At 44.9% G+C, this 15,442-nt stretch overlaps 1 protein-coding gene across 4 annotated transcripts in view; it reads left to right on the top strand.

Annotated features, from left to right (window-relative positions):
- The window catches only part of UMAD1 (UBAP1-MVB12-associated (UMA) domain containing 1), a 337,949-nt gene that overhangs the window by 148,309 nt on the left and 174,198 nt on the right, over positions 1-15,442 (top strand). The window contains exon 2 of one of the 4 annotated variants that reach the window (XM_069648524.1): positions 8,834-8,993. The exons of the other annotated variants lie outside the window; for them this stretch is intronic. Within the exon in view, the coding sequence (XP_069504625.1) occupies positions 8,975-8,993 (19 nt within the window). The 5' untranslated portion in view covers positions 8,834-8,974. The remainder of the gene's footprint in view (positions 1-8,833; positions 8,994-15,442) is intronic. 4 annotated transcript variants of the gene reach the window in all.

Genomic DNA, 15,442 nt, shown 5'->3' with positions numbered 1-15,442 from the left:
TCAATGTGGTCCTTGATGGTTTTAGAGGAACAGGGGGGAGGAGAGGTGACCAAGAAAGGGCCAGAGGAAGAGAGGGGCGTAGAGGGAGGAGGAGGAGGAGAGGAAGAGAGAAAGGACAGGATGTCCTGAGTTTTAGAGATGAAATGAGAAGCCAGGGCCATGCAGAGGGCCTGGGAGGGGACATGCGATGTAGAGACGGCAGCAGGATTGGCCAACTCCTTGCAGATTTCAAAGAGTTTGGCCGAGTTGTTGGATGCCACAGAGACGCAGGCTTGGATGAGGGATCTCTTCTTGGTGAAGGAATGTCTTCTTGTAATGGGGAGGATAGTCTTGGGCAGCACAGTGGTTCTTCACCGCATATTTCAGTATTTCATCAATATCCTATATATAATCCAGAAAGTCTTTTTTTAAAGGCTAGATGGCAAATTTGGGGGAGTGCTATGGGGCACTGGAAGACGGAGGGTGTCCCTAGTGATGTTGATATCGGAATGGGGGGGTTGTCCCTTTCAGATTATGAGTTGTACTTGAGATCAGCACAATTGCAGGCCACCAAAAGATGGAATGATTCGATTGAGTGGGATGTGCGAGTATTACTGGGGACCGTCCGGAAGCATAGACCAGGCATAGTTATATATATTACACGGCCACAGTAGTGGCCGTGTAGTTATGGTTAAGTTGTTGTTTCCATAGGAAGAGAACTTTTTGGGCGGCTTATAACTTTGCTCCCCCTTAGACGAATCATCACCAAACTTTGCAAAAAAGAGTATATGGGCCACTCTGAATCTTTTTGCGAAGTTTGGAGATGTTTGGTCAAGGGGGGCAAAAGTTATAGGGGGGGTCCCAAAACGTCTTTTTTCCCATAGACTGAATGGGGGAAAAACTTTGCGCACGGCTACAGTTCAAACCGCTGGATGGATTTTCACCAAATGTGCGGCAGGGAAATTATCAAAAAGTAGGTCTGAAAAAATGAGTGATATCTATGTCCGCTTCGTGGTCACACTTCCCTGTTCGGTCCAGGGACAAGATACCAATTGGCTAAGGGGCTGGCGTCATGACCGCGGACACGCAACGTCTCTGCCCATTGGCTGCTGCGAGACGTGTTCTGTGTCAGATTGTTTGGATGCTCTCGACATCTTGGATCCGCCGAAAGCAGAGCAACAACCAGCGTACACATGCTCTATTCATAAAACTCTTTTGCTGTGTCACAGAGCGTTGGGAAAGGTTCAGACAGTAAGACATGGGTGATCAATGCATTTGTTCTGGGGGTCGGCCTTGATGATGTACTTTCTATGGACACCTTGTACGCACAGAAAATGTGGGGTGTAATAACGATAGCACTTCAGTCCATGCAGTGGACAGGAAACTTGTAACTGTTGAAAACACACGCGTAGTGGTAGCCAACATTGAAATTGACAACATGCCGTGATTGCATTACTTTTTCCTATGTCTATTATTATATTCATTAGTACGCCGCCATGGGTGTCACATGCTACAGTGGTTGTGGCCAGGGCCTAGAGTCTTGGATGAATGGCCGTCGGCCGAAGGCCAGAGGCCTTCCTTCCAAGACTGTAGGCCCTGGCCACAACCACTGCAGCATGTCGCACCCATGGATACATTTGTAGTATTGCGTTTCGATTGGCAAATTATAGGGAGTGCGTACAGTCTTGGGTGCATAGCCAAAGGCCATGCACCCAAGACCAAAGTTATAAGTACTAGACGTGGAAGCCACTGCACACCCATCCCATGTAAGCTCTATGGACATACAGCTACGAGTGAAGCCTCTGGCCAGAAGCACTGAGGGATACCACACCTATAGAAAAAACCCCACTACCACACATCACTGAGGTGGTTGTGGAGAGACCCTGCACTCTTGGGTGCATGGCCGAAGCCCATGCACCCAATAAGTTATAATCTTTATGATGTATTTCCTATGGCCACCTTGTACGCACAGAAAATGAGGGTTCCAATAAGGGCACTATTTCAGTCCGTGCATTGCACAGGGAACTTGTAACTGTTGTAAGGACCTGCGTAGTGGCAGCGAACATTAAAATTGACAACATGCCGTGATTGCATTACTTTTTCCTACGGCTATTATTACATTTTTTAGTACGTGTAACGCTCACCTGATTCCCACGGAGGCGCAGGTCTGGCTTCGAGTGCTGATGCTTCTTCAATGGTGAAGCGCAGGACTCTGAAGGTGGACAGGAAGGGCCCTCTACTCTGGCTTCCCCGGCTCGCAGGAATATTCCCCTGTGCGTGAAAAGGGAGTATTACCTACTGACTGAGTTATGCTCAAGCCTCCCACTCTCTTCCAACCCTCCACGATACCCTTCCACGACTCCCCGTGAAGTCTCACCTTAGGGTCAGGAAGGATGAGCTCTCCATCCTGCTTCTGATGCAGGAGCGAGTTGAAACCCAGTTACTTCACTGGATTGAGGATTGTTGGGAGTTCAGGTGAGCTTGACTATTCAGGTAAGGCTCTGTAAAAGTTCTGTTGCAAGTTCAAAAGTCCAAGCTTAATAATAATGTTCATTGTCTTTTTGCAGCAAGCGCTAATGCTGATGTCTTTTTTCCCCTTAGGGGCCGGGGTTCGGAATGCCGGAGATATGGCGCCCGACCCAAAGTGAAACGTGCAGTTCCAGTTCGAGTAAATGGCAGGTTAGTTCTGGATGAGCGCTCGGGAACTGTCTTTGCATACGCTCATTCAATGTCTTTGTCTTTTTTCACCATAGGGTCCGGGGTCCGGAAAATGCCTGGAAGCGGCAAGACCCGAAATGAAATGGGAATGACCCAACAGGTAAGTCTTATTCCCTTCCTTCTCTCACCTCTTATTCTTGTCTTTTTCTCTAGGCTCCGGGAAGTGGCTGTGTATCCGGATGATCGCTGCTGAAGATGGAGGAACCCAGGAAAGGTGAGTGAAATGCAGCGCTGCAGCGATCGTAACAAAATGCTTTTAAAAATGTCTTCCCTTTCAGGATCGTCGGTGATGTCTCCGTGGTACAGATTTAGCTGGTAGGTCTCTTGTCTCCCTTTGCAGGTGACCCAGGATGCTGACAGGCGTGGCTGAATTCCAGATGCAGGAGCTGTCACGGTGAGCGTCCAGCTGCGAGGAGCAGAACAACGCGAAGCGTGAGTTGCTGATCGGGTGTGGTTTAAATAGCTTTGGAAGAAGTTCCAAGTGTGTATCCTTCCTCCGATCAGGTATGTATCCTTCCCCGACCACACCCGGGTGGAAAGTAATCCCACAGGTAAAGTAGTTCCATTCAGGCCTCAAGAGGGCCTGGATGTGGCAGCATGGTCTGCATCAGGTAAGTGCACGTTAAAACACTTGAACACATGTCTAGCTTTATGAGCCTGGCGCTTAAGGTGCCAGGACAGAGGTCCAACATGAGCCTGGCGCCAGGACTGCGTCCAAAGGGCCCCAGCTTGGGCCCGCTGGCACTCCCCTGGGGGAAATGATGCCTGCCTCTGGGGTTGCTGGGTCGGACCAGGCTCCTTGGAGGTAGGCATCATGACAGTACCCCCCCTCAAGGCCCCTCCCTCCAGGGGTTTGGGCTTGTTCGGAAATCTCCGGTGAAACCTTTGTACTAATTGAGGTGCGTGGACATGGTTACTAGGCTCCCACGATCTCTCCTGAGGTCCATATCCCTTCCAGTCAACAAGATAGAAGAGTTTCGACTTTACCACCTTGGAGTCTAAAATGTCTTTAACTTAGAATTCTAATTCCCCTTCAATTTGAACTGGATCTGGAGGCTTGGACAATCGGGTTCCTGGTTGTACTGGCTTCAAAAGTGATGCATGAAAAACTGGATGAATACGCATGTTGGACGGTAGATCCAGTTTAAAGGCCACTGGGTTGATTATAGCTTTGATGGGATAAGGTCCTATGAATCTGGGATTGAAGGTTCGCGGGCCCTTGAGGGGTAAATGTTTAGTTGCTAGCCATACCTGGTCTCCTACTTGGTAAGGAGGAGTTTTACTTCGGTGCAAATCAGCGTTTTCTTTATACTTTTTCTTGGCTTGCTGTAAATGAGTTGCAGCTTCTTTGAAGGCTCGGGTTATTGTGGAATGCAGATGATTTACTGCGGGCATTTCCAGGGTCAGAGGTGGATCTAGGTCAAAGGTCCGAGGATGGTGACCATACAAAGTATAAAAGGGGGTTTGTCCGGTTCCAGAATGCACTGAATTGTTGTATGCATATTCTGCGATCCAAAGGATGGCTTTCCAATTTAACTCGGATTGGTGTAACATGCACCGAAGATATTGCTCGAGAGTCTGATTGGTTCTCTCGGTTTGTCCGTCGGTCTGGGGGTGGTGGCTGGTGGATAACCGCACATCTATTTGTGCTAAAATGTGAGATAAATTGACTTCCACCATCCAAGACTAATATGGAAGGGAAACCATGTATGCGAACTATATTCTCCAGGAATTCCTTGGCCAAGGTGGAAGCTGAAGGCAAACCCTTTAAAGGGATAAAGTGGGCCATTTTGGAGAATAGGCCCACAATTACAAGGATTGTGTTGTAACCAGCACAAGGAGGCAGATCTGTTATAAAGTCCATTGACAGGGTGTGCCATGGTGCCGGTGGAATATCCAAGGGTTGAAGTAGGCCGGCTGGCCTTTTCTTTTGAGCCTTGTTTTGGGCGCAAATTCCACAAGACAGTACAAAAGACTTGTCTTTTCTCCAAGAAGGCCACCAGAAGTGGCGTTTGATTTTTTTCCTCCGTTTTAGTGATACCAGAGTGTCCTTCCATTAAAGATTCATGATGATGGGCAATAACAAGTTCTTGCAATTCTTTACTTGGCAGAAACAACCGCTCCTGGAAGTAGGGTAAGTCACCCTTAACGGTGTAATGAGGACCCTTTTGACTCCATTCCAGTAGGGTTGAAGAGTCTAGAAGTTGTTTTACTTGCGTTTGGATATCCTCAATAGTTTGCAATGAAGTTAAGCCTAAGATTCTTTGCTCAGGTATGATGGGCACAGGTTCTAAGCTCGAATTATGTTCTTCCATGTGTAGTGATACACGAAATTGCAACCTTGCCAATCAGGGCTTTAGATGACAGCATTAGCCGCTGAAAGCCAATAGTGTATTCAAAGTATGTGCTAAAAATGCTGACAGTAGTCTGTTGTAGCACTTCCATTATGCAGTAGTGAGCTACAAGGGATATGCAGGCCTAGTATGAAATAGGTCACATTATGCATTGTTGATAGACCGGCAGGGAGAGGGTCCCTAGCTCTGTAGCTAATAGGTTTTTGGAGTGTTTGGAACATCATGGCACCTATATAGCGCTTAGATAGCCAGTCTTAAGCGCTATAAACACTAAGCTATGAGTGCATGCCTTTTAGAGCTTGCAGATGGGGTTAATACATCCCTGCTTCCCTTAGAATATTCAGCCTCACTAACGGTAGCCCTGGCTCCAAGCTAATCTTGCTTTTCTCTGGGAAGGCACTGATAAGGACATTCCAGTGTTCGCGGAGAGGGCTCCAAGGGAGGGGGTAGGAGCGAGCAGGGAGCATCTCAGAGAGAGCTGGGTTTTTTCCATGAACCAGCCCATATTTTTGCACAGGGAAAGTTCTGGAACTATGCGTCATGGTGACTGACATCACGAGATTATAAAATATCCATGCACACATGACTCGGGGGGAGATCGTCCTGTGGACTTGATTCATGCACGGTCAAGTGCCTGGAATTGGCTCTCACGGTGTCCTCCAGCATTGTTTTTCTGAGCGGGGCTTGTTTTTACAGCTAGCTTATGAAAAGCCAAGGTCTCCCAGTGCTGATTAAAGGGACGTAAGACTGTGTTTCTCTATATTTCTCTATGTTTATCTAAGTTCCATGTTTCACTATATTTTGCATTGTTCTAAGTTTATGCTTTGTAATATTCTTTAACTTGAATCCCAAATGTATATGAAATTCACTGCTTAGAATAAATATGCTAAAACTTTGAGGGTGTCATTTGTCACTAGCATGAGATCACTGCTCAGCACAATAGAACCTGTATTTTGGGCTGAATTGGGTATTTTTGCTCTCAAAGGGCTGGCCCCGAGGAAGATTTTGCCCATATCAAGACATTTGGTGGCAGCTTTGTGGGATTTGTGAAGAGCAGTGCCGTGCTATGTTTACAAATTGTGTGAGAGAACACAGTGTAGAGTGGGGAGCAGGCTGTCGCATTTCCTTGGTGGTCTCACTGCAGCTCTGAGACTTCAAAAGGCAGCAATGTTGTGTCGGCTTGCCGTGGCCGATAGCTTGTGTGGTTAAGACTCCCTTCAGTAAATCAGTCGTGACTGACTTATTGCATGGGACTGGTGCCAGGGAGTACAAGGCGATAAACGAGCGGGAAATGGCTTTGTTTAAAGCACTCCGATGAATGGTCAAGAAAGATGTATGCTCAATTAGAAAAGAATTTTATCATGCGGTTTCCCCAGTTTAAAGTTGTAATTTGGAATGCATAGTGAGACGGAGTTCTCATCTCTATTCTGTCATGAGGGCAGGGAAAAAATAATTGCAAGAATTTGACATGCAAATTGTGAATAGTGATTTAACCATTGACTCAGCCCCAGTGTGCTAGCGAGTGGGGGCTGTAATGTTCGGAGGCGAAGGTTCGCTTTTTTGATGTATGCTTTTGAGTGTTGGCATTCCTGAATAATGAGGAGCCATGCTTAGGAGAATGAGTAACATCTGTGCTGAGAGCCTAAAGGGTTTGTTTTTCTTTTGGCAACTGTAAAATTCCATGTGCTGGTGGTGGCGAATTCTGTTTTAAAGGAAACACACTAAAATGATTATATTGCATTTTAAGCTGTGCCATGCTTTTAATGGGTGAGAGACTCACTTAAAAGGAAAGTGAGTGAATGTTATTTGGATTTTCGATTTTTGTTTATTGATTTGAATTTGCAGAATCAGTTTGCAATGGTTTGGGGGGAAAAACAATTTATATTTTTCTAAATTGCCCCTGGAGTATTTTTGATCCCATGCTATGCCATGGATTTGTGCTGTTGCCTTATAAGTGATGTATGATTTGGAAATAGTGTCCTGTTGACTGTGATACATGATGAAAAAATGTTGTTGACACATTAAACAGCCCACAAGCAATATATAGAGTGTGGGTTGTTCTTGCAGGAAAACGTGCAGGGAGCTGCACTAAACATTGGCATTTTTATTTTTTAAATGCACTGAACTGAGTGGTTATAGTTTGGCAATGGTACAACAGAATGAAACATCTGTGTGTGATAAGATAGCACAAAGATTTAGTGGGTTGTGAGTTCTCTTGAAAGATCGCACATTACAAGAAAAGAAAACGTATGCTTTTAAATGGGACATTAATCAGGTTAAAACAGGCAAAAAAAGACGCTTTGACATTTTGCAAAATTACATGGAGTAGAATCTGATGACAAGGAAAGTGCCTCTTTTGAAAATAAGAGTCTTGCTGTGTGTGCAGAGCTTGTGCCTTGAAGCTGTTTTGGGCGAGGTGCGCGAAAGGAAGGCAAACAAAAGCAGAAACAGTACAAGAAAGAGTTAATCTGGATGAACTGTCTGAAACGAGTGCTTCCCATTGAAGCCGCCACAGTGTAAGAGTTATAGTCAAAAGAGATAAGCCTGCTGCGTGCTCATGGCGCTCCCAGGTGCACACGAAAGATAAACAATGCCTGCATTCCTGAGGAAGGGGGAGCAAAGACAGAGAGCTGTTCAGAAGTAAAGAATTTGCCCAGTAAACTGTGGTAGGAAAACAAAGGCTTCATGCAGGATGGCAGACGGGCACATCACATCTGAACATTTACCTATGCATCTGTGAATGGGCCAAGAAAAGACAGCTGCCCATTCCAACAGACATTACTGTTCAAACCGCATTCCAATGTGATGTGATGTGAAGTGAAGTGAAACGCTATTGCTGTGCAAGCTGCATTCCAGTGCTCCATGTGATGTGAACTGAAGTAAAGCGCTGTGCACTGGAGAAGAAACCTCTAGGCGCTTTGAGAAGAGAAAATACACATCTGGCAAACTGCAAGCTACATTGCCAGGGCTGGAGTAACTGACAAAGACATTATGGCATTCCAGATGGAAGCAAAACTGACAAAAGTGCTTAGCCGTTTTGCAAGAGACAACATGCAGAGCGGGGCTTTGAAGTATAACATGAACACTGCACATTAGCCATGATCCAGAAGCCTCATGGCTTAGTGCAAGAATGAATGATTTGTTGAAGCAACAAAAGAAACTGACTTAGACTATCGCACTCAAAGGGGTGGTTCAAGAAACAGCAAACACCCTTTGAAAAAATGACAAGTGAAAAAACCAGAGGCTTGAAAGACACTGCCTGTAAGGAAAGAAAAATAAACAGCTGCTTGTGCAACTGTAAGCGGTATTGGACTGAAAGACTTTACCTTTGAAAAATGGAGTGATGCCAGCAGGGCAAACTAAATCAAGATCATGAGACACTGGAAGCAAGTTGGCGCCTGGCATTTGTGATCGCTTTGGTGAAAAAGAAAAGCATTGTGCGACCTGGGTACTTACTATATGGCTTTGTAAAAGCACAGATCAGTTTGAGGTACCATTGACCAACTATGATTGCATTGCACAAATGAGTTTGTGATTAGGCAGTTACACCCCGTATGGTTGAGTGTAAATAAGCCCCCAGAAACATGCAGAAAGGTGATAAATAATTGCAGTAGCAATGATAAAGTGTGTAGTTACCTGATGAGACTTTTTGAAGATGGGGGTGGTATTATGGGAAGGGGTGGATAACGCTGATATTGAAGTTTTGATGACATCCTAACATGAAGAATAATGATATTGAACTTTTGATGAAATCCTAACATTTCTGTTTGTATTTTGCCTAGGCAAATAACCAAGAAATAGATTGGGGGGTAGACGTGTGCAAATGCCGGGTGACACTGATCAAGGAAACAGACGCATTCTCAGAGAAAGCGAGCCACTGCGACATGCTATTTCAACTTTAAACGTGCCCTGCACCGCACTCAATGCTGCAACCTGCGAAAGGTGTCCAACAGAGTAATAACTTCTGCTGAACTGGCACGGTGCAGACTTGGCTAATTATCAAATATTTGATGCTACACATTCAAATGATTCAGTTGCTGGAAATAACTTAATTGACATGACTTGCCCTTTCTTGTTTAAAGGACTATGGACAATGAATTGTGGACTGTAACATCAGGCACCACAAACAGCTGTGTGACACAGCAATTGAATGCTAACACATTGAAAAATGGTTTTTAAATGCACTGTTGAGATGAATCTGAAAAAACGAAATGGTTTTACTCTTCCAACTGAATTGCTTTAACCAGAGATGTTTTGTTTTTGAAAAAAAAATATATACTCTACATTGCACGTAGGCAGGAAAATGATTTATGAATTGTTGGGGCAGCAGGATTATGCAAGCAGGAGTGTAATTTATTTTGAGATAAGATGAGTGCGCACATCAAAGTCACCTGTGCGTAGGTTAAGATTCTTAATTGAAGTAATGCTGCCAAGTGTGTGAGCTATAATTTGAAATGGTAATCTTTGAAACACTGGATACTTTTACAGCCAGCTTAAGGCAGGTAAATGAAACCATGACTGACTTGATGTTTGATTTTATGACACAGAGTGTGACACGGTTTTTGTTAAACCAACCAGTTTCATGTTTTTGTGGGGACAGCTGTCTCCAGCACACTAATGCAAAGAGTCACCTTTTGATAGTAGACATTTGGAATAATTCTTTGGAAAAGCGCTACAAATGAGTATCCACATGGAATTGCTAGCGTACTGGCCTGGCACATTGTCAGGCATCTTTTGTCACTGAATGGATACCATTTGTTTAATTTGTCTAATGTGATGTTTTTCTGATCAAGAACTGCAGCGAGTTTCTCGCCAAGATTTTATGGACTATAACTTGACTAATGCATTTTTATACCATGGTGTGATGAAACAGCCACTGCCGGATAGTAGTATGGTGTTTGTGGCTAAAGTTAATATTGTATATGGTAGATATCCCACTTGAAGAAGAGTATTCTCCAAGTCACCATAGGTAGACACTGCATGTTAGATTTTCCAGTAGTAAGGCAACATGTAAATTGTAGGCTGGTAATGCACACCTTCATAATTACAGTGATACACTTAGACATAGATTTATCATGAGGCAATGTTTCCTTAGTACTACCAAGCTGCTACAAATGGAGTCCATTTCTATGGCCCATCACTAGAGTGCGCGTAGCTAGGGAGCTAGATTCATTAATTGCAGGAGCTTTATATGCTTGTGACATAGAAACTGTGCACTATAAGCTAGCCACTATGGGTTCTGATGCCAGCTCTGCTATAGAACTTCTGGCCTAGTGGGGCCCATTGATATGCCCAACACTGCTACAAGTATTGACAGCCAACTGAAGATGGCAGAATTTTAGGTATGAAGACATTTTTTCTGCAATAGGGCAGGTCAACAAGACTGCTAAATACACACAATGCATTGTATGGCAAACATTGTTAAATCAGCAGGTGTTGGCTTTTTACTGGGTGGGGGCGACCATCCTCCACACACTGGCACGCAGAGCTACAGTTACCAGCATACATATGGATTGAATTGCTTGCTTTTTGATTGCATGAATAACACATGCCATGCTTTGATGTAAATTAGTAGAATTGTTTTTATTTAGACAACCTGGTGCCCATGGGTTCACCTTGTTCACGAAATTAGATGGTTTCTGGTTGGGTTCCACCTACCTGGGGGAAGTGTCTAGTCACACAGCCCATAGTCACGCTTGAATGCCCTGGGATCAGGGGGAGGTAGGCCCTTAGAGTGAAAGGCTGCCAGGTTTTAGAATTGGTAACCATACATAAATGCAATAGTGCATTGTAGATTAGACTACACTGGATTGCCTTGACATTTTAACTGCATGCTGCTTTTTAACTGACAATCAGTTATACAAAATTGATTTAGGTATTTTTGTGTAGGCCATGTTTTGGCTAGAGTAAATGTCCATGTTCACTTGGTGTAGGTATTTTTGTGTAGGCCAGGTTTTGGCTAGAGTAAATGTCCATGTTCACTTTGTGTAGGCCAGGTTTTGGCAAGGGTATATGTCACTGTTCACTTTGTGTACATTTTTGTTTAGGTAGTGTTTTACCTTGCATGCCACGCTAACTAACCGCTAGAAGATAGTTTGCTTAAACCTCTTGCAAAGCCCCAAGGTCTTTATCACTGCACTAAATACTATATTGATAGGTATTAGTCAGCATTTGTCGCACAAACGTTGAATAGGGGTGGAATGTAGTGATACACGAAATTGCAACCTTGCCAATCAGGGCTTTAGATGACAGCATTAGCCGCTGAAAGCCAATAGTGTATTCAAAGTATATGCTAAAAATGCTGACAGTAGTCTGTTGTAGCACTTCCATTATGCAGTAGTGAGCTACAAGGGATATGCAGGCCTAGTATGAAATAGGTCACATTATGCATTGTTGATAGACCGGCAGGGAGAGGGTCCCTAGCTCTGTAGCTAATAGGTTTTTGGAGTGTTTGGAACATCATGGCACCTATATAGCGCTTAGATAGCCAGTCTTAAGCGCTATAAACACTAAGCTATGAGTGCATGCCTTTTAGAGCTTGCAGATGGGGTTAATACATCCCTGCTTCCCTTAGAATATTCAGCCTCACTAACGGTAGCCCTGGCTCCAAGCTAATCTTGCTTTTCTCTGGGAAGGCACTGATAAGGACATTCCAGTGTTCGCGGAGAGGGCTCCAAGGGAGGGGGTAGGAGCGAGCAGGGAGCATCTCAGAGAGAGCTGGGTTTTTTCCATGAACCAGCCCATATTTTTGCACAGGGAAAGTTCTGGAACTATGCGTCATGGTGACTGACATCACGAGATTATAAAATATCCATGCACACATGACTCGGGGGGAGATCGTCCTGTGGACTTGATTCATGCACGGTCAAATGCCCGGAATTGGCTCTCACGGTGTCCTCCAGCATTGTTTTTCTGAGCGGGGCTTGTTTTTACAGCTAGCTTATGAAAAGCCAAGGTCTCCCAGTGCTGATTAAAGGGACGTAAGACTGTGTTTCTCTATGTTTCTCTATATTTCTCTGTTTCTCTATGTTTATCTAAGTTCCATGTTTCACTATATTTTGCATTGTTCTAAGTTTATGCTTTGTAATATTCTTTAACTTGAATCCCAAATGTATATGAAATTCACTGCTTAGAATAAATATGCTAAAACTTTGAGGGTGTCATTTGTCACTAGCATGAGATCACTGCTCAGCACAATAGAACCTGTATTTTGGGCTGAATTGGGTATTTTTGCTCTCAAAGGGCTGGCCCCGAGGAAGATTTTGCCCATATCAAGACACCATGCCAATCCGGGATAAGGCGTCCGCTTTTCCATTCTTGCAGCCAGGGCGATAGGTAATTACAAAATCAAATTCCGCAAAGAATAGAGCCCATCGGAGTTGTCGTGAAGATTGAGCTTTGGCCGTCTTTAAATACTGTAAGTTTCTGTGGTCCGTAATTACGGTGATGGTGTGTCCTGCCCCGAGAAGGTAGTGACGCCAAGCCTTGAAAGCAGATTTGATGGCCAGTAACTCTTTATCGGAAATTGCGTAGTTGATTTCAGGAGGAGAACATTTTCTGGACCAAAAGGCCACTGGGTGTAGTTGGTTAGTTTTTGGCTCTCTTTGCGACAGGACAGCTCCCATGGCCGAACTGGATGCATCGGTTTCCACTATGTACGGGAGATCTGGGTGCGGGTGCTTCAAAACAGGTGCAGAGGTGAATTTGGTTTTCAGGTCCTGGAAGGCTTGTTCGGCCTCAAGTCCATTCGAAGCGTTTGTTTTTCTTTAGGAGAGCGGTGATGGGTTGGACTGTTCGGGAAAATTCCGGGATGAATCTTCGATAGAAATTGGCAAAGCCGAGCATGCTCTGAACTCCCTTCACCGAGCTTGGAGATGGCCATTTGAGGATGGCGTCCACCTTTCGCGAGTCCATTCTGACTCCTTGAGGTGTCAGGATGAATCCGAGAAACTCAACTTCTGCGGTATGAAAAACGCATTTTTCGAGTTTTGCAAATAGTCTGTGCTGGCGCAGTTTCTCAAGAACTGCCCTAACATGTTTTCTGTGATCAGATTCTGAAGAAGAGTACACCAGGATGTCGTCAATGTAAACAATGACACAGACATCGATAAGTTCCCGAAGAACATCATTCATAAAGTACTGAAAGGCGGCAGGTGCATTGCATAAACCGAAGGGCATCACCTGATATTCGAAGAGCCCAAATTTTGTGCGGAATGCAGTCTTCAATTTGTCGCCTTCTTTTATGCGCACCAGGTGATAAGCTCCTCGGAGATCTAACTTGGTGTACACACAAGCGTCTTTCACCTGGTCGATAAGCTCAGGGATCAAGGGCAGAGGATAACGATTTTTAATCGTTATTTGATTTAGGGCGCGATAGTCTATACACGTTCTAAGGTCGCCTTCTTTTTTCGGCACGAAGAACAGAGCTGAAGAGACAGGAGACTTGGATGGGCGAATAAAACCATTGGCTAGGTACTGATCTAAATACTGACACAAATGCAGGTTCTCAGGTTCCATAAGAGCATAAATCCTACTACAAGGTAGTTGAGCATTGAGTACCAGATCGATTTGGCAATCATAAGACCGATGGGGAGGTAACGTGTTAGCTTGTTCTTTCTGAAAAATGTCTTGGAATTCTTGGTATTCTGACGGTAGCTGTACAGGGGTGGAAGTTGCTGAGGCTAGACCGATAGCTGGATTTCTTGGATAACAAGTTGGTTCACAATCAGGAAAACTTATCTTCTTTGCTCGCCAGTCAATTCTGGGATTATGTGTTTCTAACCAAGGAATTCCAAGAATTACTTGAAATTGTGGGGCCTTGATCACATCAAACACGATTGCTTCCCGATGTCCATCCTGACCCACCAGTGTCACTTCAACAGTGGAATGCGTTACAGGCCCTGACGCTATTTCGGTTCCATCTACTGTAGTAATGACATCTTGAGTTACTTTCGGGCGGAGAGGAAGCTTAATCCTGGAAGCCAATTCACGGTCTATGTAATTTCCAATAGCTCTACTGTCGATGTATGCTTTTATAGCATGCAACTGCTGAGACTGTTTTGGGTCCACGAGCACCATTGGCATGACAAAATGCGAGGTCAAAGAGTTAGTTTTCAAGCTCGGCAAGCGGACCCCACTCCCGAATCAGGTGTCACTAATTCGTTATCAGTAGCTCCAACCACCTTCTTAAGTGGTTTAACTGGACAATTTCGAAGAAAGTGACCGGAAGTCCCGCAATACAGACAAAGTTGCATTTGCCGCCTTCTCTCTCGTTCTTTCTACGTTAATGGTCCTTTAACACCACCGATTTGCATAGGTTCAGATACGTCAGTACTCTTGGAGTTAGTGTGGGTTTTGATCGGTGCTCGGTTTTCATACTTGAACCGATCCGCTTTTCTATTTTGAAGTCTGTGATCAAGTTGAACCACCAAGTCAATGTAGTCTGCGCAGACCTGGGGTGGGTTTACTATCTGAGCTAGAACATCCTCAAGCTCTCCGCGTAGGCCTCGATGAAACAATGTGATCCTTTTGCTTTCTGGCCATCCACTTTCCACAACCAGTCTGTTAAAGGTGGCTATGTCGGACAGAAGATCCTGATTACCTTGTCGTAAGGATAGCAGTTCGTTATCAACGGCCTGTCCTTGAGAGTGTCGAGCGAACAATCTTTCCATGCTGGCCTGGAAGCCCTGAAAATTCTGGAGAATGGGATCATCCTGATTTACCAATGGAATAGACCAATCGGCAGCACTGCCACTGAGGTAAGATAGTATAAAGGCTACCTTGGTCTGGTCGTTAGGGAAGGCTCCGGGTCTGCATAGAAAGTGTAAACGACATTGGTTCATAAAGACGGCATATTTCTTGGGATCCCCCGTAAAACGTTCAGGCAGGGCCAAAGGCATGTGTCCAGGTAGATTAATTTGTACCGGGTTACTCAAACCCATTGATGTGGAAATGTCTCCCTAATTAGGTAAAGGAGTGTGCCCTGCCTGGGCCTGTAATAACCTTTTGGCTAGGTCATCTGTTCTTTCCTTGGATAAGATCAGTTCTCTTTTGAGAGCGTTAGTCTCCTGGCGGGCTGAGTGCACCTCTGCCCATAATTCCCCCAAAAGCTGGGCCAGCTGATCAGTCTCGGAAGTCTCCATAGCGCCCGGGTGGAAAATTGTGGGTAGGCTTCGCGTTCTGTAACGCTCACCTGATTCACACGGAGGCGCAGGTCTAGCTTCGAGTGCTGATGCTTCTTCAATGGTGAAGCGCAGGACTCTGAAGATGGACAGGAAGGGCTCTCTACTCTGGCTTCTCCGGCTCGCAGGAATATTCCCCTGTGCGTGAAAAGGGAGTATTACCTACTGACTGAGTTATGCTCAAGCCTCCCACTCTCTTCCAACCCTCCA

The sequence above is a fragment of the Ambystoma mexicanum genome, chromosome 2q (assembly GCF_040938575.1).
Source record: "Ambystoma mexicanum isolate Mex_15411 chromosome 2q, UKY_AmexF1_1, whole genome shotgun sequence".
Lineage (NCBI taxonomy): Eukaryota > Metazoa > Chordata > Amphibia > Caudata > Ambystomatidae > Ambystoma > Ambystoma mexicanum.
This window is presented reverse-complemented; position numbering and strand designations above follow the sequence as displayed.